Consider the following 23,440-nt stretch of genomic DNA (forward strand, 5'->3'; position numbering starts at 1 on the left):
CTTTGGGAGGTGGACTGGACTGTGGCTTCTGCTGCTTCTGTGCTGTAGAGAAGAGGAGGGGTGCCAAGAGGTACATCACTTGTCTCCTGACAGAGGATGGCACCTACCTCACAGACTCTGGTGAGCTGCAAGGAAGGGTGAGGGCTTTCTATGCAGAGCTCTTCTCATCATATCTGGCCGATGGCGATCCCTGCCAAGTCCTGTGAGAAGGTGCTGTCATAGGTTTGCCTGGTCAACCAGGACTTGCTCAAGGGTCTTGTCAGCCTGGCCAGGCTCTCAGATGCTTTCTGTCTGATGCCCACCAACAAAGCTCTGGGCATTGATAGATTGACTGTGGAGTTCTACTGTGCCTTCTTGGATGGCCTCGACCCAGACCTAGCTGGGGTTTGGGCTGTGTATGAAAGAGATGGGGAGCATCCCCTGGTATGAAAGAGAGCTGTCCTGATCCTGCTGCCTAAAAAAACGGACCCTCAACCTGAAGAACTGACGCCTAGTCTCACTTCTCTCTGTATACTGCAAGGTCATAGCAAAAGCCGTTTTGCTGCGCCTGAGTTCTGTGCAGGTGAATGTGACCAGACGTACGCAGTTCCAGGGAGCTCCATCTTCAGCAGCCTGTACCTAGTGCAGGACCTTCTCAATCTTGCTTGCAGGGACAGCCTGTCATTTGCCCTCCTGTCCCTTGACCAGGAGATGGTGTTTGACAGGGTGGATCTTGGCTACTTCACAGGCATGCTGAGGGTGTTCGGCTTTGGTCTCTGCTTCATGCATTTTCTCCAGGTGCTGTACACCTCTGCAGAGTGTATGGTCAAGCACAATTGATGGAGCCCATCCCATTCAGCTGGGGAGTGCATCAAGGTTGCCTGCTGTCAGGCTAGCTCTGCCATTGCCGTCGAGCCCTTCCTCTGCTTCCTGCACAAATGGGTGGTGGGGCTGGTGCTCGAGGAGCTTATGCCAACGTTCTGTCAGCGTATGTCAACGTGTTCCAGGAACATGGCCCTCCCGATGTCCACTTCAAGGTGCACGCGCAGTCACCGCCAGCATGAAGCTGGTGCCGGAGCTACGGAGCCTGCCTGTTGCTTGATTTCGTAGACATTAGGGCTGGAAGGGACCTCGGAAGAGCACTGAGTCCAGCCCCCCCACCCGAAGGGCAGGAAGTCAACTGGGGTCATAGGATCTCAGCAAGATAAGCATCCGATTTAGTTTTGAGAGTGTTCACTGTAGGTGCTTGAACCACCTCCGCTGGCAGGCTGTTCCAGACCTTGGGGGCTCAGACAGTAAAGTAATTCTTTCGTATGTCCATCCTGAAACGGTCTTGCAGTAGTTCATGACCGTTCGACCTCATCATCCCTTCGGGCACTCTGGTGAACAAACGTTCCCCCAGATCCTGGTGGTCACCCCGATAAACTTATAGGTGGCCATCCGGTCACCCCTGAGCCTGCGCTTTTCCAGGCTAAAGAGTCCCATGACTCAGCCTGTCGTCGTAAAGTCTGTTTTCCTGACCTCTGATCATGCGCGTGGCTCTCCTCTGGACTCTCTCAAGCTTCTCCACATCCTTTTTGAATTGTGGAGCCCAAAACTGGACACAGTACTCCAGCTGTGGCCTCACCAAGGCCGAGTACAAGGGGAGAACGATGACCCGGGATTTGTTCGAGAAGCATCTATGGATGCAAGCCAGCGTTTTGGTCGCTTTACTAGTCTCAGCATCACATTGCAGGCTCATGTTCATCTTGTGGTCAGTGATGACCCCCAAGTCTCTTTCTTCCATAGCGCTAGCCAGTGTAGCACTGCTGAGCCTATAAGGATGCTGCAGGTTTTTCCTTCCAAGGTGGAGAACCTTGCATTTTTGGGTGTTAAACACCATCAGGTTCTCGTCCGCCCATTTACTGAGCCTGTCCAGGTCAGCCTGGATCACCCGCCTGTCTTCAGGTATGGATGCTTTGCCCCAAAGTTTGGTGTCATTGGCGAACTTGGCCAGTCCGCTTCTGACTCCAGTGTCCACATCATTAATGAAGATGTTGAACAATATGGGTCCAAGGACAGAGCCTTGAGAGACCCCACTGGTCACAGGGCACCATGATGATTGACTTCGGTCAGTTACCACCCTCTGGGTCTGACCACGGAGCCAATTTTCCAGCCAGTGGATTGTGGTGGACCCAAGGCCACAATTGGCCAGTTTTATGAAGAGGTGATCATAGGATACCAGATCTAAGGGTTTTTTTGAAGTCAAGATATATGACATCAATCTCTTCTCCCTCGTCCAGGTGATAGGTCACTTGGTCATAAAAGGAAATGAGATTGGTCAAGCAAGACCTACCCACAACAAACCCGTGCTGGCTATCCCTCAGGATGTTGGCGTTGACCAGTCCGTTCAGGATGGCCTCTTTAATAAACTTTTCTAAGATCTTCCCCAGGATAGAGGTCAGGCTGATGGCCCTATAGTTTGCCAGATCCACTTTCCTCCCTTTCTTGAAGCTAGGCACCACATTGGCCTTCTTCCAGTCTTTGGGCACTACACCAGAGCGCCAGGAGTTTTCAAAGATCCGTGCCAGGGGCTGAGCTATGACACTCGCCAGCTCCTTGAGTACCCTGTGATGTAGGCTGTCAGGGCCGGCTGACATGAAGGTATCCAGCCTGTCGAGGTATTCCTTCGCGGGGTCAGCATTGATGGAGGGCAGGGGATCTCCCTCGCCCGTACCTCCCTGTCCCGTACCGGGCATGGGCGTCCCATGGGACTGATGAAAGACTGACGCACAGTACCCATTTAATAGGTTGGTTTTTTTCCTGGGTGTCAGTTGTCCCATCTGGTTCAGCAGGGGTCCAGTGTTGCCCTTGCTTTTCCTCCGGCTCCCCACATATCTGAAAAAGGACTTTTTATTGTCCTTGATGCTCGGAGCTAGTTGGAGTTCAGTTGCAGCCTTGGCTTTCCTGGTTTGCTCCCTGCAGGACCGGATCTGTGCAGAATAATCCTCCTTGGAGGTGAATCCCATCCTCCATCTTTTGTAGGCCTTTTTAGCCTCAGGAGGCCAGCTAGATCCCTGGAGAGCCAGGGGGGCTGCTGTGCCCTCTTGCTGCCTTTTGTCCAAGATGGAATAGATTTAGCTTGTGCATTGGGGATCGCTCCCTTGAGGAGCAGCCACTCTTTCTGGTTTCTCCTGCCCCTGGGGTTGTGGTCCCTTAGGGCCTCCTGAGCTTGTCAAAGTGGCTTTCCTGAAGTCAAGGACAGATGCAGCTGCCCAGAGCCCAGGCTGGCTACAAACAGCTGCACTGGGCTCTGGAGCCTGCCGGCAGCAGGGGAAAGACTGGGTTTGTGCTGCCTTGGGCCCTTCCCACCACTCGCTCCAAGGTGCATGTGCATGTGCCGGTACAGAGCTGGTGCCAGATCCTGGCCCAGCTGTTTGCAGCCTGCCTGCTTCAGTGGCTCAGAGCCCAGGCTGGCTATAAGCAGCTGCTGCAGGCTCCATCAGCTTTGTGCCAGCAGCAGGGTAGAGGTCAGGGTTGTGCTGCCTCGGGGTGCTTCCCCCCCTGCTCCGAGCCGCTCGTGCAACTGTTTGCAGACTCCTGGCTGCAGCCAGCTCTGGGTGACTGCTACCAACTATGGATCCAGGTTCCTTGCAGCAGGGCTTGCAGCTAAGCTGGCCTGATTCCTACCTACTTCAAGCCCAGCACTGGGATTCCCTACTAGGGTGAGGCTGGCACTGCCCCTTGCCAGGAGCATCGCATCTTTGTGGGTTTACCCGTGTGGAGTGGGTAGGTGGTTGGGTTGATGGGTAGGCTCTGGCCCGGGGCCTCGGTTGGCCATGTTGTAGCCCGGGGGCTGGCTCTCCAAGGAAGCATGGGCTCCAGCAGGCCAAGGGCATCATTGGGTTGGACTTTGTCTGGTGGCCCAGCAGCCCGGCTCTGTGTATCCATGCATCTGGTCTGCCTCTGGTTCTGTGTGTGCACACATGTCTGGTTCTGTGTGTGCACACATGTCTCTGTCTCTCTCTCTCTGTGTGTGTGCGCGCTTGTCTATCTGCTTTTTCTTTTTCTTTTTTCTTTTTCACTGCCACATGCAACATTTATGATTATTAAGTCTACTAATATGCAGTGTGTCCTGCCATGTACCACCTCCCCTCACCCCTTTTGTTTTTCTGGTATGTTGGCACTGGCACCTTGCATGGTAGCCATTGTGGTTTTTTTGGGACTCCAGCTAAAAAATGTTGCCTACATCTGTCCTAGACTATGCTAGGCAGGGAAGGATTCATCCTTCTGTGCTGGCCTGGCTTGTGGAGCTGCCTGTGCTGCATGTTCCCTGTGACATGCTCTGGGAGGTGAACTCTGCTGCCCATTGCCCTTGCCTACATTGACCAGGTCCTGTGTAAGGGTAGTTCCTCCCGATCAGCCCTCTGGAGATAGTTGTAAGGCTGCTGCCTTGGCAGGCCCCACAGCACTCCCTGCCCCACCATCTTAGCATGCTGAGGGGTACCAAGCCGGTCTGCCTGTGAACAGCCTACTGCCACCAGCTCTGCATGCTTGTACTCTGCACTATCCATCATCCTGTCCTTGTGTCCTGCCCCAACAACAAGTGAGACAACCTAGGTGAAGGTGGGGGTGAGGGTCCCTGGTGGGCAAGTCTGTATTCCATCTTGATCTCATGAGCCACTGAGGACCTCAGCTGGCACTTCCTGAATAGAGCTGTTGCCATGGGCATATATCTGGCACACTTTACGAACACCTGACACCTGCCCCTTTTCCCAGCAGAGGGAGACCCTGGCACACGCCTACTTCAAGTGCCAGGTTGCAGCCCCTCTTCTGCCTCCTCCAGAACCTCCTGCTGAGGTTGTGGCTGCACTTCTCCCCGCACCTTTGTTACATACTTCCCGTCTGCAGCCCCAGCAAGTCCTGGGATTTCCTAGTCAACTTTCTCATAGCTTTGGCCAGGGTGCCACCCTGGGCAAGTGTGGGGCTGTCTTCCTGACACTCCTCTGCTCACATCTCTGAGCAGAGTTTCACTGGTCAGCATCCGCAGGCTCCCCTGACTTGTTTGGGGGGCATTGGGCACTCACTGATGTGTTCTGCTCAGTGTCTCCTTTCAGATCGCTTGTTGTTAACTTATGACCTCACTCCTATTCCTGTTTTTCGGTTTTTGTCCCTGTTACCAGATTTGCCCACTGCTTTGGGGTGTGCTCATTTATTAGGGCTAGGGTCTTAGTAATTCTATTAATGTGCTGCTTGTGTTACTGGTGTTTCTATATGGAGCTGTATCTCTCCCCCTGCAAGCCCTCGCCCCCAATGGAGCTATCTTGCAGGACTCAGTTCAGTGGGGCTGGGTTCCTCCAGTCCCCAGATCAGTCATACACACAAACACACACAGATTAACGTGACGTGCCTGACCTGGCCGGGTTGATCAGCATGGACAGGCTGACACCCTCATATGCCAAGAATCAGTTCATCAGAGCAACAACAACCACAGTCAGACACAAGCACATAGTTAAACAGAATACCTCTGAATCCAGGTGGGTGTCCAGATGACACCCTCATGGGCCAGCATTCAGTTCATTAGGGCACGTCTGAGCCAAACTGGGTCAATCAGCCTGTACAAGCTGATCCCCTTATGTGTTTCAAACTCAGCACGTCCCAATCTTTTAGCCTCTTGATGAGCAGACCCCACAGTATTTCTGGGCTTCACAGGGATCTTTAGCTTAGGTAAAAGGAGCGTTGCGGCAGAGCAAGTGGGGAAAGAGAAGTAAAGAAGGCACCATACCTACAGGTTAGGGAACTCCCCTCTTGTCAGCACAGAGGTGGAAAAGGATCTTGGAGTCATCATTGACTCCAAGATGAACATGGGCCGGCAGTGTGGGGATGCGGTCAGGAAGGCCAACCGTACCTTGTCATGCATCCACAGATGCATCTCGAGCAGGTCCAAGGAGGTGATTCTCCCCTTCTATGCGATGCTGGCCAGGCCGCAGTTGGAGTACTGCATCCAGTTCTGGGTGCCACACTTCAAGAGGGATGTGGACAGCATGGAGAGGGTCCAGAGGAGGGCCACTCGCATGATCAGGGGGCAGCAAGGCAGGCCCTACGATGAGAGGCTTAGGGACCTGAACCTGTTCAGTCTCCAAAAGAGAAGGCTATTGGGGGGATCTAGTGGCCTGTTATAAACTAGTCAGGGGGGATCAGCAGGCATTGGGGGAGTCACTGTTCCCCCAAGCACTGCCAGGAGTGACCAGGAATAACGGTCACAAGCTGGTGGAGGGTAGATTTAGGCTGGATATCAGGAGGCATTACTTCATGGTCAGGGCGGCTAGGATCTGGAACCAACTTCCAAGAGAAGTGGTGCAGGCTCCTACCCTGGGAGTTTTGAAGAGGAGGCTAGATGAACACCTTGCTGGGGTCGTTTGACCCCAGTACTCTTTCCTGCCATAGCAGGGGGTCGGACTAGATGATCTACTGGGGTCCCTTCCAACCCTAGAAACTATGAAAATATACCCAATTACCACCAGTTTGACTATAAAAGTTATTTATTGCTAAGTAGATGAAATATATATTGACACTAGTAGTAATAGACATGCAAAGGAAAAACACAAACAGTCACAGTATACCTTGGTTTCACTAAGTATTTGGGGAAACTTAGCTCAAGCGTAACTAATACAGTTCAAGTTCAGAAATCTCTGCTTAGAGAGAAGAGAAAAGAGAGAGAGCTGGGATCTCACCAGTCCAAGGCACTTGGGTTGCACAGCTGACAGGTCAAAGTTCTTAGCACGATCCTTGAAGGGAGATGATCTGCCTCCTTCAGTCTCTTCAGAAGAAAGCGGGTGGTGTTAGCACACACACTGCTGTTTCTTTTACAGATTTTTATACCCTCGGTTCGGCTTCTTTCAAGCTTTCTCAGTAGTGTAAATCAAATTGTCTTTTCTATTGACAAGGGGTTATCTGGTTGGAACATCTCAGGAACTTGATTGGTACTCAGGAAACACCTACTTGGGAGCCAGCTTGACATTCCTATGGATAGCAGATAAACTTGATGGGATATCTCCTGGTGTCTTCAGAAACAACAGATTGCAGCATCAGGGTTTTGGATTTTTACTTGCTGTGAACAAGCCTCAGCTTAGCATGACTTTTCCAGATCTTACTATAGTCTTTTAACAGATTTCAGGCAATTATTGGAGTGTTCATAACCTGTTGTGGAGAGGACTTCCACCAGTCGTCTCGGGAAAAGTATGACAACACTTGTGGATGGCGCTCCGATGGGCTGGACGCTGTGATGAACCCTGTACCATTGTTCAAATGTTATCCGTACCCCTTTGGACTCGGTCTGTTGCCTAACCCGGCAACCGAGTTTTAGCCAATTAAGTTTACATAGGCCTCCCATAGTGGGACCGGGGAATGTACGGCCTGAGATGCCTAATAAACGTACTTTTGCTTAGAGGTATTTGTGGGGTCGGGGTGGGGGGGAGGATAAGTCCTTGGTAAATCCAGATTAGAACTGGTCTGATAGATGCTGAGCTGGGTGTGAGGGTTGATTAGCCTTTGGAACACAGATTTCCCATCATGCAGTGCTCCCCTGTTCCTCTGATCCCAGAATTCACTGCAGTCTCTGCTTCAGGTTTTCTGTTCTCCATCTCTCATGTAAATGATGGTTATCTGGTCCCATCTCAGATGCAAATGAGACCTAGGGCAGTTGTTTCACTTTTGTCACCCTTATCTGGAGGGTTTGAGGTGTGTCTTTCACTGCATCTTAATCAGTTTCTGTTTAGGTGGGGGGGGTGATTCTTTGTGAGTCAGACAGTCTGCGTCCTGTGTCAGGGTTCCCCAAGAACATGGAGCTGACAGGTAAGAGTCCCAAACACTCAGTTGATATGTCCCCAGTGGCCTTCCCTTCTCAAGGGAGACTTGTAGTTTTTTTCACAATGGGCCAAGGCCCATGACCCTTGGCATATCGGATAGGCCTGTGTTACACGGTGGTAGAAAGTGGATGCTGAAACGGAGAGTGAACTGGGTAGGACCAGGACTTTTTCCATTGCTCTTCTCTCACTTGTAGCCTCTAGTATTTAAGATCTAGGACGTTTTGATTCAGAAGCTGTGCCCCTCACTCCCATGCTCGATAGCTACTGATACCCCTTCCCTCCAAGAATCTGTTCAATCTCTTTTTGAAATGTGGTTAAACTATCAGCTCTCTCAACATCTGGTGGCAGAGTTCCACACTTTTAAGCACATGCTGTGTGAAAAAGAACTTTCTTGTGATAGTTTTAAACTTACTACCTTCTTATTTCATTTTGCGACTCCTAGAACGAATCAAGAGAGATTTTGGTTGGCATATCTATTATTAAAGTTTGCTTGTTGGTTCTTTGCATCTAGACCAAAGCTGGGAGCTTCAGCCAAAATGTTGAGTTCCTCAGCCTTCTGCCCAAGAGGGGCCCCCAAGCCTTCTCAGCCTTCTGTGAAGCTCTGAGAGAAACCAGACAGGAGCATCTGGAGGAGATGCTCTTAAATGCCATACAACACTCGAGCAGCGGGTATGTAAAGGTAAGGAATGACGATTCTGAGTGACACGTGTTTAGAATTGGGTATGGGCACAAAGGAATGGATCTTCAACAGAAGGAAAATAAATTTTTTTGTAGGTTTTAGTGATGAGTAGAAATCTGGTGGTGATCTAAGGATAAAGGAGACAGAGTAGAGGAGATGAAAATTGGGCTTATTCCCTTCTTGCTACTCCATGATGAAGCATAAAGCCTCAAATAAATCTTTTTTGTCCAAATTTAATTTGAACTTTTTTACTATGTTGCAGATTTTCCTTGCTTCCCCCCACTCCCTCTTCCCTCTCCAAGGAAAACTAAATTTCTAAGTTTCTGACACTTAAACAGGAACAAAATGTTCTCCCATCAAAAAGTCTTTCACCTCTTACCTCCCCCCCCCACCTCTCTTCCTTCTCTCCCCTCAAGCAACTTATATATATTGTGATTAGTTAAAGGAAATGGTACCCCAAGTTTTCTCTCTCTTTATAAGCAATCTTAAAAGAAAGATTTAGGAGGTCCGATTGGGAAGGCGTACAGCTGAGATTTAAAGATGTGGGGGGTGGGGAAGTCTTCTAAGGAAAGTGGAACTTTGTGAAGTGGAATAAGGTGGGATCAGAGGTGCATGTGGAAAGGAAGAGATCTTGAATATAAAGAAAATATATTCTTTATATAAATATATAAATCTTCCTGGTTTAAATTGGGATCTAAGTTACTTTATGTATGATTTCAAAATATCTACAACATAAATTAGCAAGTGTCATTTGCTGAGGACTGCATGGATTTTTCTTGTTTCTTTGCAGCGGGGCTATGATTATGACTCAAGTCTCCCATACCCGGTCTGTGAATCCTATCACTCATCAAAGAGACCACGCTGTATTGGTGAGTCTAGGTCGTTTCTTCAAGGATCAATGCAACCTGCCCATCTCTATCTTTTATTCTCTTGAAAAGCTTGTTTGTCTATTCCAATCATGCAGCTGATCCAAGAAAAAATATCAGCCACAAAAATCCTTGGTTCTCATTTTCTTGAATAGTCACTTTTTTCATTTCTAGAAAGCAGTTCTTCCACCCACCATTGCCTGTCTAGCTTTCACCCACCCCACCCTCCAGTGTAGGCTGGGCAACCACAGACTGAGCTTCCTCCCCTTCTCCCCACTCCCATCTTGAAGACTGCACTGGAGGGAGGTGGGGGCAGGACTGCAGAGATGCAGCTGCTCAAGCCCCTAGACCCAAAAGCCAAGTGTCTGTTGGGTTGTGGGGGGTGGACTGGGGGATTGTTGTAACTCATGGTGTTTCCTGTGAAGCAACATCAGCTACATTGGGGAGCTGCACGTCTGTCGGTGCCTTAAGGGATGGAATGTGGTCAGTTCATTGAGTCTAGAAACTGGAGGCAGAATTAGGATGAAAAGTGACAGGAAAACTAGTGGAAGAGGAAAGCAAACTAGCTGCTAGTTGGTTCTAAGCAGGGTTCAACAACTATAGCAAGAATACCATTTAAATAAAATGTTAACAGAAGAATTTAGAATGTAAAAGGTATTTTTTCCCTTTAAGATCTGTTGAAAATGAGGAGGCTGACAGTTGAGCTAAGAGGTACAAAGAGAACATTTGTCATTATGCCACATGGCCTAACTTTAGAAGTGATTTGACAGTTAGGTATTTCCAAACTATAAGGGGGGAGGGCTTAAGAGTGAAGGAGGAAAAGGATTAAAGTTGGTAAAATAAACTATGTATTGGAGGACATGCATGTGCTATTCTGACTACATGATTTGTTGTTACTAAATTAAGACCCTTACAATGTAAAGTCACAGAAACACAAATTGTTGCCTTATTTATGATTTTCTATGATTCTATGAAATAACAATTTTTATTAATAAAAAAAATTACAGTGAAATCATAATCTATCTAGGAGCATAACTAGAGATGGGTGAATGGGGGAGGTAGTGGAAAAAGAACAGCTGCCTCCACAGCTGTACAGTTGTGCTGGAAGCAAACCAGTGCTGCCACTAGGAAGTGTCTACTACCCAGGTGTCCCCCTGCCCTGTTGTTATCTGGTCCCTTTGCTTCCTTCTTATCTCCTTTTCTGTTTTAAATATGTAATTTATCACACAGCAAGGCCTTGAGGTGATAAAGTGTCCCATTAGGCATATTCATTAAAAAAGAAAAAAAAAGTGCAAGACTGGTGGAATTGGTGCTTTAATATAAGGGTTTTGGAGCCAACTACATTTTGTTTTGTGGGCCTGAAGTTTCTTATATATTTCTATGTTCTTTGAAGTGCCAGTTCTTTTATTTATTAGATTTATATTGCAGTCTCCCCAGAAAAGGGTCATGGTGGCTTATAGAAGGGGAAAAATTATAAACGGATAAGATATTAAAATGTAATAGCATGTAATAAATCAAGCTACCATGATGGTCATGGCTGCTGCAAGTGATGTGGGCTGCCCCTGTGGTACATAGGAGATTAGAGAGGGGACAGGTAGTATTGGCAGATAGGGCAAGGAGCAGAAAGCAAACCAGCAGGTCTGGCATGGGAATCAGACTGGCACATGAGGATAGTGTGGGGCTAATTTGTGGCATGTCTGCTAAAAAGATCAGCCTCCACTGTAATAAGACTCTTCGAATAGCATCCCAAAAATGTATCCATCCTGCTTAAAAGTATGCTGAAATAAAAAGGTCTTGCTTCACTTCCAGAAGATGTCCAGGCTTGGGCTTTCAATGGGCTGCAAGGGGAGGGAATTCCAGTGCTAAGGGGCAACTATTGCGAATGGCCTTCCACATGTTAGTACTTGGCAGGAGGTTGCTCTCACTACCATGGGTATTGTGATGTAACATAAAGGATGTGGTAGTCCCTTAGGCATGTAGGGCATTTATACACATACAATTGTCTGCTCCAACATGCCGGAGATTTGGCACGTCAGAGCAGAATCAATTAATTGAGTTTGTTCTGCACAAGCTGACATGCCCAGTGCTGCATTGCATCCATTTGTATAACTGGCAAAATGCATGTCAGTGCTGAGAAAATAGCAATGATGCACTTTTGAACTAAAACACCTTTGTTTTAGTTCAAAAGAGCGCCATCGCCATTTTCTCAGCACTGACATGCATTTTGCCATTTATACAAATGTATGTACCACAATGCCAGGTGCTTTTAAAAGCACCTGGTGCTACAGCGCAAGCATATGTACAAATGGCCATAGCACCCAAGCTATTTAAGGTTTTATGGTTCAAAACTAGCACCTTGAATTGTGTCCAGAAGATTATTGGAAGCCATCGCAGACTTTGGAGCACAGCTTATCACAAGCTCACAAAATGATGCAGTGGAACCATATTGTTATGTGTCCCTGATAACTGCAGCATTTGGCAAGGTGGATGATTCCTGGTAATAGCTTGTGTGAAAATATTTGGACAGCCAGATAGATTATAATAATAGAAGTGGAAAGGCAGGAGAGGTCCCTTGTCGGATGTATGTCCTGTTCTCTCATCCCAATTTATAGTATAGTGTGTATTAGAGAATCTAACTGCCAGCTGTTAAAAATGTATCCTTCATCTCTTGGCGTACCTATCCTGCTGCACTCTTTAGTTGCCAGAAATCTTCCCAGTCCTTAGCAAGAACAGTTTTCTGACTTCTAGTTCCCAAGTCATTCATTATAGTGGCTTCTGGCAGTTAGTATAGAGACTGGGTAAGTGTGGTTAATTTGTGAGTGGTAGGGGTAATGGGCAGAACAGAACAGGATGCAGTTTAACAAAGATAAGTACAAAGTGCTGCACCTAGGGAGAAAGAATTGCCAACATGTACAGATTGGGAGATGACCCTCTCAGTAGCACAGCAGCAGAAAGGGATCTTGGAGTCATGGTGGACTTTAAGATGAATATGTAAAGCTAACTGCACGCTGTCATGCATTAGCAGGTGCATCACAAACAGATCTAAGAATGTGATACTTCTCCATGCAGCATTGGTAGGCGGCAGCTGGAGTACTGCGTCCAGTTTTGGGTGCTGCACTTCAAGAAAGATATGGATAACCTTGAGAGGGTCCAAAGGAGGACTACTTGTATGGTTAGGGGCCTGCAAGTAAGGCCTTAATGAGGAGACACTGAGGGACCTGGATCTCTTCAGCCTCTGCAAGAAAAGACTGAGAGGGGATCTTGTGCCCATCTACAAATTCATCAGGGTGGGGCCAGCAAGGAACAGGAAATACTCTGTTAATCAGGGTGCCCCTTGGGGTAACTAGAAACAATGGCCACAAACTGACAGAGAGCAGATTTAGATTGGACATCAGGAACAACTTCTTCACGGTAAGGGTAATCAGAATCTGGAAGGGGCTTCCAAAGTACATGGTGCTCTCCCCTACCTTGGAGGTCTTTAAGAGGAGACTGGACAAGCACCTGGTTGGGGTCATCTGACCAGCTGTCTTTCCTTCCCAGGCAGCAGGTCAGACTCAATGATCTACTGAGGTCACTTCCAACCCTAAAAATCTATGAAATCTATTCAACTATTTTAAGGGTAAAAACAGCCTAGGATTTATCCTGGGGTCCTATAGATGATACAAGTCCATTGTCACACTTTAATGAGAGAACACTTGCTGGACAGCTGCAGCTAATTTGAGTTGATTGCCATTCAAACTGTAAAGATTGTCCCAGGCTTTTTAATGCAACACCTATATTTGTCTTTACCCAATGTGAGACAGTGGGGCATGTATGTCTGTAGGATTCCAAGATAAAAGGCTTTGTTTTCACCCTAAGCATTTTCAAACTTTTAAAAGTGTTCAAGCAGCTTTCTGGAAACCTGTAGTCATGAATGGTGTATACACCCAGTGGCTGGGGGGCATGGCTGTGGCGGCAGGAGTCTGGTGGTGTTGAGCGGGGAGCTCCCACAGATGCCACTGGCACTGTCATGGGGGTGGCAAGCACCGACCACCCGCAGGCACTGTTGGCAGTGGCCAGGGGCAATTGGTGACTGCCTTTTTGCAGGGGGTGTACGTGTACTTGCATGCACCCCCTATGTGTCACCCTTGCCTGTAGTGAATATAAGTTTAAGAAAGATATCTAAGCCAAGAAAATATTGAAAAGAATTAGCTTGCTAATTATGAATGTTCCACATCAGTTTTGAAAAGGCTGGTCTCCATGGAGATGCTAGGGCGGGTATGGCCAGGCAGCGACAGCATGGGGCCATGGCCTGGGGTAGAGCTGTGATCCGCTGTCAGGTCTAGTAATCTGCCACTTAGGGAGCTGTGTTGAGCTGTTGCAGGCAGGGGGTGCCGACCCAGCCCTCAGCAGCTCACCAAAACTCTGTATGTCGCCCTCCAGCCTAAATAAGTGCCCACCCCTGTCTTAACTGAACCCAACAGTTTCAGCACCTAAATATTTTTTCAGTTTGCCTTTGCTCACCTGTGTTTCTAAACTTGAATAATTAACAGACTCTGCATGAGTGTAAAAACTGAAGGAAGGGCAAACATCCTGGCTCTCCATAGTAAACAGAAGGAAAAAGTAGTAATTTTTATTAATTGGATCACCCAGATGTGACCTGAGTACCCAAAAGTGGTCTGGCTTTAGGGTGTTAAAATGAATGAAACTTACTGAATGTGGTCCTTCTATAAATGTTTGTTTGGGACTTGAATAATACCTTATGGTAAGTGTTTGTTTGCTCATCTGTATATTTCTTGCACAGAGCCATTGGAACATTCCCTTGATAATGGAGATGGTCCCCCTTACCCTCAAGTGAGGGCCTGCACTCCAGAATTTTATCGGACTCATCAGCGCTTGGTGAGTGTTTATAAGGATGGAAGAGAGGGATTCTCATTCACGAGAGGTGGGATGTTTGAATAGGTGAGCGGAAGAGAAACCATTTCACTACTAAGTTTAGTGGCAGAGGAGGAAGTGGCAAACTACTTTTCTGGGATGTGGGTATATATTCTGCCAGATATTCTCAGGTGTTGCCAGATGTTTCAGGTGTTTTTCTTGATGTGAATCTTACTAGTGGGGTCAGAAAACTCTAGATCAGGGTCAACTATTGTTGCAGACTTAAGCCTCTAGTTTTGTTCACCAGGAATGTCTTCAGACAGGTCTTCCAGTCTTCTTCTCTTTTCCTTCAATTATCTCAGAATGTGGGTGGAATGTGTAGGCAGAGCAATAGTGCAGAACATTGTCCTTGCTCACATATACATTCCTCAAATAAGTTTAAGATTTTGGGGCTCCCCGTTCTTGCTTACTCATTCATTTATCAGTCTTGGTTGCTTTGGTTCTCTCTCAGGTGGACAAGAGGCAACAGCTCCTTAGATGAGTGAGAATCGAGTCAGGATTATTTACGAATCTTGTGAGAGAAGTAATGGACATTCCTAATCCTCTGCTGTGATCAGTTTGTATTTAGACACCTGTCACCTAAACTGTGTAGTCATTCCCATGAAGAGCGTTCCTAAGTTGTGAGGGTTTTTTCTCTGTATTACCATTTCTTTTGCACCTCAAAAGTTTTGCACACTTAAATAAAATAATAATAATAATTGGTACTCTCATTGTGGTAGTCTCAGCCTGTGTAGGGAAGGAAGTACAATGTGTGTCCCTTCTCTCCTTCACAGGCATACAAGATAACATCAGAACCCCGGGGCCTAGCGCTTGTACTCAGCAATGTGCATTTCAATGGTGAGAAAGACCTGGAGTTCCGTTCAGGTGGTGACGTTGACTGTGCTGCTCTGGAGAAGCTCTTTGAGTGCCTTGGGTATAAGGTGACTGTTCATCATGATCAAAGTGCACAGGTAAATAGGAGGTCCCTGGTCTAAAAGTGGGGCTGGGAATTTATGGCTATTCTAGAATAGCAGAATCATAGGTTTGGAAGGGACCTCAACTGCCATGTAGTCCAACTCACTGCATTAATGCAGGATGTATTATTCGTATGTTATTCAAGACAAATGTTTATTCAGCCTCTTGAAAACTTGCATTAAAGGAGATTCAACAATTTGCTTGAGTAGTTTACTTCACTTTCCTATTGTCTTGACAGTAAAGGAGTTAATTCCGGGATTTAATCTAAATCCTATGTTGCCAGACAGCAAGACTTCCAATAGTGAGTGTAAAACTACAGCAAGTGAGAAGAGTAATTCTTCTTCTTTACAGTGTCCTTTCAAATATTTAAAAACCACTGTTATATACTGCTTTAATCTCCTTTTCTCCAAAGTAAGTATTACTTGTTCTCAACCTTTCCTTGTATGGCTTATGCTCCAACCCCTTCATATTTGTTCACCTCTGGATCCTCTCCTGTTTCTTGATTATCCTTTTAAAAATACAGATGCCGGGGCAGCACATGCTGCTCATTGGGGCCTAATCATTGTCAAATAGTGGTACTATTATCTCTCATCTTCAAGTGCTTTTGTTAATGCAGCCCAAAATTTTACATTTCCTGTTTTGTTGACTTCATCGCTTTGGATGTGAAGGATTGATGCTGTGTGTGAGAACAAGAGTTTTCACTCTGCAGGGGGCTGGGCCAGATGATCTGTAAATTCCCTTCCAGCCCCTAACATATATGAAATTATAAAACTTTGCTGGCTTATGATAAGCTGTCATCCACCAAAGCCCCTGGATCCTTCTAGGCAGCGAGCCTCCTTAGCCAGTTATCTCCCATTCTGAATCTGTGCATTTGGTTGGGTTTTTTTTTCTCTTTTAGATGTAACAGCTTATGTTTGTCTTTGAATCATAGGAAAGTAGAGCTGGTAGGGGCCTCTTCTAGCCCGTCCTCTTGCTTCAGGCAGGATTATTCCTATCTCAGCCATTCTATACAAGTGTCTATCTGGCCTATTCCATGAAAAACTGTACGAACAGCTCTTGTGGAATTACTAGATAATTTCTGAAAAACAAGAACACCTTAACTTGGCATAGGCAAAGCAGAGGCAGAGATACTGTCTGTGTCCTGCCGCTGCAAGGATGGGAAGCAGTTTGTTAAAATGAATTTGAAAGATCCAAGGAAGAGGACCATACCTTCTCCCCTAACAGAGGAAAGCAACCCCTCCCTCCAATCCATGCCAGTATAACCATGGTGTATATTTTCTTCCATGATTCTGAGTATGGCAGTCAGTCTGACCCTGAAGGGAAGAGCAAAGGCCTAGTTCTTAAATCCCAGAGGAACATCGACATACCTTGGTTAAAATCCCCTGGCCTTGGCTTCCAATTGCCACTTAATATTTCTGACACCTTGGACCATAACCTTGTCATGGTGGAGAAGCTTGTGTTCCAACGACCTTTAGAGCCATGTAGTCTTGAGTCTTGTACTCCGGATAGGGTCTCCCCTGGCAAACAGATCTGAGGTTTGGTCCCAGACTAAGCATGATCCAAACTCCTGAAGACCCCAATGGCAGAACAGGTATACTTGAAGACCTGCTGGTTCTCTGTGGTTGTGTAGGCGGATGGGGGTTGCAGTGGGACAGGGGTCTCTGGTTGTCTTGGATATCCTTGCCACTGGGTTCATGGCTCTTTCCTGTCAAGTTCGTTTGGCTGTTGCTTGTGCTCTGGCTTTCGCACGTTAAAAGATGTCACGTGCAAACCTGCCAGGGATGTTAACGTCTCCCACAAACCAAGCCCTGCAACAACGGATGAATGGTGGTGGAGACAGGAACAGTGATTTCTGCAAGTCCCTAGTCACAAATCTGCATATAGGTAGCAGTCTTGTGATGGTCATTTTGCACTTACTGAGACAGAAGTACATTTCAGCAGCTGCAGCCATGACTGAGCAGTCCTCTTTAAGATCCCTTGTGCTCACCCTGAACAGGGAAGGGAGTAGAAAAGGTGCCCTAAACATAGGCTGTCTCAAACCTCCCCTGGCTGGACTGCAGCATTCTGTGCAATCGCTCTACTTGTGGCTGAAACCAACAAAATAAAGTCCTGAAGTTCACCACACGGCATGTCCGCACTCTTGTGGATTCCCTGAGCAGCGAGTGTCCTGAAAGAAGAGCCGGCATAGTAACTAGAGAACATGGAAGATATGACATCAGTATTACTACCCTAAATGGGACCCGCTGGGCAGATGAAGGCCAGCTGAAAGAAGACGGAAGTGGGTACACCTTTTTTAGAAAGGAAAGTCACCTGAACAGAGGCTTATTTATGTGGTTGGCTTTGCCATCAAGAACAAGATTCAGTCAGCTTTTAGAGCTCCCATTAATGAATGCTTTGTGACTCTCTGTCTCAAGCTCAGTAACAACCAGTTTGCTACAGTAATCAATGCATACGCCCTCGCACTTGACGGTGAAGAAGTCAACAAGTAACAGTTCTACTGTGGTCTTGACACAGTCCTGACTGCCACTGCCAGAGAAGACAAGCTCATCCTCATGGGTAACTTCATTGCAAGAGTTCAGTGACACTAAACTCTGGCGTGTCATCATGGGAAAGACCGTGTAGGGGAAGTCCACTCCAGTGATATCCTCCTCCTTGGCAAATGTGCAGAGCATGATTTGCTCATCATGAATTCAATCTTCAGACAGAGTAACAAGTATAAGACTACTTGGAAACATTCACACTCCAATCACTAGCACTTTCTTGGCTACATTATTCTCAGAGCTTGTGATCGTATTGATGTCCGTATCACCTAAGTTTTGAGAGGTGCAGATGAGTGCTGGACGGACTACCGCTTAGTCGGATCAATCATGGGCATGCAGCTTGTACCACAGCACTGTAAACAACTGAAAGGAATGCAGAAAAGTTTTAACATCAGGGCATTCCAAGACCACGCTATATGTGAAGCTCTTCAGCAGCACCTTACTGAGAGGCTGCAGTGGCCTTTAAAGCTGGTGGAACCAGCAGCAGCACAGTGGCAGAAAGGGATCTTGGAGTCATTGTCAACTCCAAGATGAATACGAGTCATCAGTGTGATGAAGTAATTAGCAGAGCTAACTGCACTTTGTCATGCATCCGTAGGTGCATCATGAAGAGATCCAAGGAGGTGATGCTCCCCCTCTATGCAGCACTGGTCAGGCCGCAGCTAGGAGTACTGTGCCCAGTCCTGGCCACCGCAATTCAAGAAGGATCTGGACACCCTTGAGAGGGTCCAGAGGAGGGCCACTCATATGGTTAGAGGCCAGCAGGGAAGGCCTTATGAGGAAAGGTTGAGGGACCTGGACCTTTTCAGCGTCCACAAGAGAAGACTGAGAGGTGAATTTGTATACTGCCACATATCCCCAGTGGGGGGCAGCAGAGACTAGGAGATGCTCTGTTTACCAGAGCACCCTTTTGGAATAACCAGGAACAATGACCACAAGCTGATAGAGTAGATTTAGGTTGAACATCAGGAAGAATTTCACGGTTAGGGTTGCCAGAATCTGGAACAGGCTTCCAAGGGAGGTGGTGCTCTCCCCTACCTTGGGGATCTTCTTCAAGAGGAGACTGGACAAGCACCTGGCTGGGGTCACATGACCCCAGCACTTTTTCCTGCCACTGGCAGGGGATTGGACTCAATGATCCTTTGAGGTCCCTTCCAACCCTAACATCTCTGAAAAATTTCACCAACTTCTCATAAAAATATGGTTTAATGAGGAAGTTCTACCTGATTTAAAGAATGCCAATATTGTGACCATCTTCAAGAAAGGGGACAAACAAGTCAGTGTGTGGGGAACTACCAAGGCATTGCCCTCCACTCCATTGCCAGGAAGATTCTTACTCTCATCCTTCTGAATTTCTTCCTCCCCCTGCTGAAGCAGTCCTTTCAGAATCCCAGTGTGGCTTTAGACCATCATGGGTACCACCTACATGATTTCTGTTGCATGACAGATCCAGGAGAAATGTAGAGAGCAACACCAGGAGCTGTTTATAACAATAATTGACCTAACCAAGGCCTTTAACTCAATCAGATGTGAAGCCTTAGGGAAGGTGCTGGCTAGGTTTGATTGTCCACTGAAGTTCATCAGCGTTCTCAGGCTACTTCATGATGGGATGACGGCCAGTCCTTTGCAATGGATCAGAGACTTACCAGCTGTACTAGTGTCAAGCAGGGCTGCGTCACTGCCTCTACCCTTTCCTCCATCTGTCTTGCTGTGATTTGACATTCTCATCTGTGACCGCCTTCCTCCAAGAATTGGGGTTGAGTATTGAATGTATGGTCAGCTTTTCAACTTGCAACGTCTTCACAGAAAAATGAAAGTTGCCAAGACTGGCATCACTAACCTTCAGTATGCTGATGACTGTTATCCCCGTGCACACTGAGACCAATCTGCAGTTCACCCTTGACCTTTTCTCAGGTGCCTATCACAGCCTGGGATTCTCCCTTAACATTATGAATACCAATATGCTCCATCAGCTTACCCCAGAACAAGCTGTCCCCTTGCCCCCACAAATTACCATTGGTGGAGAACCCCTGGAAAACATTGAGCACTTCCCATATGTTGACAGTTTTTCCTCTTCCAGTCAGTCTGAACGTAGAAATCGAACATATGATTCACTGTGCTAGTGCATCCTTTGGAAAGTTGTTTCACTGCCTTTGAGATCTGCAGTTGGAAACTTATGATCTTGGTCTCAGTGTAGTGTTTATCCCTGCACTCCTCTATGGGTGTGAGATATGGATGACCTATCAAAGCCATCTTAAGCGCCTGGAATGGTTTCATCAGTGTTGCCTCAGGAAGATCCTTCACATTAGATGGGAAGTCTACTGCACCAATGCTAGCATCCTCCCTGCAGCTAACAAAACCAGCATTGAGGCAAAGATCATGATACAGAAATACCCCTGGGCTGGCTGCTGTGTGCAGATGGCTGACACGCTCGTCTTCCGAAGCAAAGTCATCTTCTCTTAATTTGGTCCTGGTAAGAGGACCATCAGAGGGCAGAGGAAATCCTACAAGGACACCCTGAAAGCATACCTTAAGAAGGGTGGCATCAACCCTACAAATTGGGAAGTGCTGGCTGGTAACAGGTCTCAATGTTGCTGTACCATACATAAAGCTACAACCCACTTCAAAGAGAAGAGTCTTGTTCAGGATGCCAAGTAATGGTAGAGGAAGAAGGAAAGCGCACAACATCCAGGCGAACAGCTGTGGGTCGTTGTTGTCGTCCGTGTCTCTCTCCCCACCCCCCCTTCATATCTGTGGATATGCAAAGCACAGATTGGACTCCTCATCCACCTTAAAACTCGCCAGTAATCCCCTCCTGGCAGACGTCATCCCCATATCAAAGCATTGCCGATTATTGATATTGATGATTTCTGATGCCTGTAGGAGGAGAGAAAAATCCTTCCAGGCCCGTGTGGCAACCAGAAAAGCCAAGAAGCGTGGCAAAACCAGATCCAGTTTTATAACCAAGGCATTTGTGGTGCTGTTTCATTCTTCAGTGTCTACCTGCTCTGCACTCCAGAGCTCTTATGATCTCCAAGTGATACATGTATGATTGTCTTCTGCACTTCCACTGTTCCCCTCCGCAACACACTCCAGGCATTGTTATTTCTAGATCATCCCTGACCACACTTATCCAACCTCTTCTTGAACACCTCCAGTGATGGAGAGTCTGCCACTTCTCCAGGCAGTCTATTCCATTGCCTCACCGTTGTAACACTGAAGAAGTTTCCTGATACCCAGTCTAAACTTACTTAGCTGCAACTTCAAGCCATTGCTGTGTGCCCTATCCTCTGCAGTGAGAGAGAAGAATGTTCTCCCTCTTTATGGCAGCCTTTCAGATATTTGAAGGTTGCTATTGTTTCCTCCTAAGAGCCTTTTCTGAAAGTTAAACGTGCTTATTTCCCTCTAACCTTTTATATGGCTTGCTTCCAAGCCCTTTATTATTTTTGTTGCTTGCCTTGGACCCTCTCTAACTTTCCACATCTTTGTAAAAATGTGGAACCCAAAACTGTACACAGTACTTGTATTCAGTGCTGGTTAGACCTCATCTACACTGGCACTAGTGGTTTGATATCGCTTTGGAAAACCCCTGCCTCCTTGGACTCTGGGGCAAGGCCTTCTAGATCCTACCCTTCCCCACGTCTCTGGCCCCCTTGGAGAGCCACTTTATAGCTTAGCTCCTAGAGAATGGACTTCAGTGCTTTGCACCTGAAGTCTCATATAGCAAAGCAGGCAGCTCTTCTTGGGCAAAGTCCCACTCACATAAACAGCTCTGACTGTTCTCCCTCAAGACATGCACACCTTAATTTGGAAGCCTACCAATGCTTCAATCACTATAATAAGATAAATGCTAAATACCTATAAATGTTGGTGTTTGATTTTGGGTTTTTTGTCATGGAAAATCAAAGCTCTCCTTGCTCCCTTTATTCACCAGGATGCGTCTGTCCCCAGCCCCTGCTTTGTGGTGCTGAGCAGCCCCAATTATTCCAGTGCCCTACCCATGCCATTGCCCCTCATTCCCAAGACGCAGCCCCCCAGCCCTGCTGATGCCCCTCACTCTAAGCCACAGTGCCCTGCCCCCTCCCACCCTGCTGCCAGGCCCAGAGGGGGCCCCCAGCTGCCAGAGCTATGGAGTGTGTGGTGGGGGGGCAGTTAGGAGGCTGGAGGTTGGCCCTGTGGATCTGGTGAGGGTCATGCTGCCTGGTGGGGGAGTGGGGTGGAGCCTGCATGTTATGCTGGAAGGGGTGTGTGGGTGGGGGCTGGAGGAGTGTGGAGTGGTCTGTGGGTGTTCTTGGGGAACCCAGGAAGGATCCCGATGCTGGGACCCAGCCTTGCCAAGGGTAGGGCTGGACAGGTAGTTTCTCTTACCTGTGTGGAGGGTGGTAGTGGTGATGGCCGCAGTGTGACAGGTCCAGGAGTGCTGAGGCTAGCAGGGTGCTGCCTCTAGTCTCCAGCGATCACCCTGTCCCATGCTGCGGGCTGCCTTGTCTCTAGGCATGCTGCCTCATCCCACTGTGGCTTGGGCTGGGGTTGGAGGTGCTGCCCAGCTGTTGCAGTGGTGGCTTCTAGCAGCAGTAACTTGATGTGAGAACTCATGCTGAGCTGCTGCATTCCAGGCCAGAAACCCTTGGGGCAGAGTTGGGGGCTGGGGCTGCTGCCCAGCTGTAGCAGTGACGGCAAGTCCCAGCAGTGGCAGCTTGGGGCTCCCGATGGCAGTGGCAGCACAGAGTCTGCTGTTCCAGCCAGGTTGCAGCTCCATACCCCACACCCGTCATAAATGTAGGGGTGGCATGTGCCCCCTCCCCATTCCCCTCTCCCAACGTGTTGCCAGTGGCTGTGCCTAAACCGCATCTGCCGTTGCGGGGATCCCTGATGGCACAGGGTCTGTTTGAGCTTCCCAGAGCTTGGCCCCTGATGGCCTGGACCAGCCCCACACCATCAGGCCCCCTCCCCCAATGGCACAGGAGTGGGCTGGGCATCCCAGAGCTTGGCATATGGACCTGACTGTATTGGGCCAGTCTAGGCCATCGGGGGCCAAGCTCTGGTGAATCTGGACCAGCTCTGCATCATCAGGGCAGGGGCCAAGCTCCAGAAAGCCCCACATACCCCCTGCCCCACACAGGAGGGCTGGGAACGCTCTGGCAGGGTGGAATGCGGGGGGTAGGGGGTATGGGTTGGGAATGAGGAGCACCCCTGACTTGCTGCCTCCTGCCCCATCTGAACTGAGGCAGGGCCTTGCCCTGGGCTACTGTGACACTGCACCCCTCTTCCATACCTCAGTGTCCTGGATGGTTGTCCTCACTGTCCACCCATAAGGCCAGCTCTGCCTGCATGCAGATCATGCCATGCTGGCGGTGGCAGGGCAGGGGGGTGCGAGTCATGCTGGCAGGGCTCTGATTTGGGAGTGAGGGGCACCAGCATAGCAGGACTGGTCATTGCCACAAAGCAGCAGAGGGGACAGCTTCAGCTGGACCGAATTTGCTTTTTTTTTTTTAAGCGGAGAAAACCAGGATCCTTGGCCATGATACATTGTGGCACAGCTCATCCCTGTCATTTGGAGACTTTTTCCACCCTGGGTCAAAGCCCTATCTTCACTTAGAGGTCTAATTTGGACTGACACTAACCCATTTTTCCCCAGTATACAAGTCAGTCAGGGAACTG

At 48.0% G+C, this 23,440-nt stretch overlaps 1 protein-coding gene across 3 annotated transcripts in view; it reads left to right on the forward strand.

Moving 5' to 3' along the window:
* Positions 1-23,440, forward strand: part of CASP2 (caspase 2) — a 39,227-nt gene that overhangs the window by 2,943 nt on the left and 12,844 nt on the right. For all 3 annotated transcript variants that reach the window (XM_090044114.1, XM_090044113.1, XM_090044115.1), the window contains 4 exons: positions 8,338-8,505; positions 9,296-9,374; positions 14,155-14,249; positions 15,059-15,235. In XM_090044114.1, the coding sequence (XP_089900240.1) occupies positions 8,338-8,505; positions 9,296-9,374; positions 14,155-14,249; positions 15,059-15,235 (519 nt within the window). The remainder of the gene's footprint in view (positions 1-8,337; positions 8,506-9,295; positions 9,375-14,154; positions 14,250-15,058; positions 15,236-23,440) is intronic.

This window comes from Crocodylus siamensis, chromosome 4 (genome assembly GCF_052110815.1).
Source record: "Crocodylus siamensis isolate JL-2025a chromosome 4, ASM5211081v1, whole genome shotgun sequence".
Classification (NCBI taxonomy): domain Eukaryota; kingdom Metazoa; phylum Chordata; order Crocodylia; family Crocodylidae; genus Crocodylus; species Crocodylus siamensis.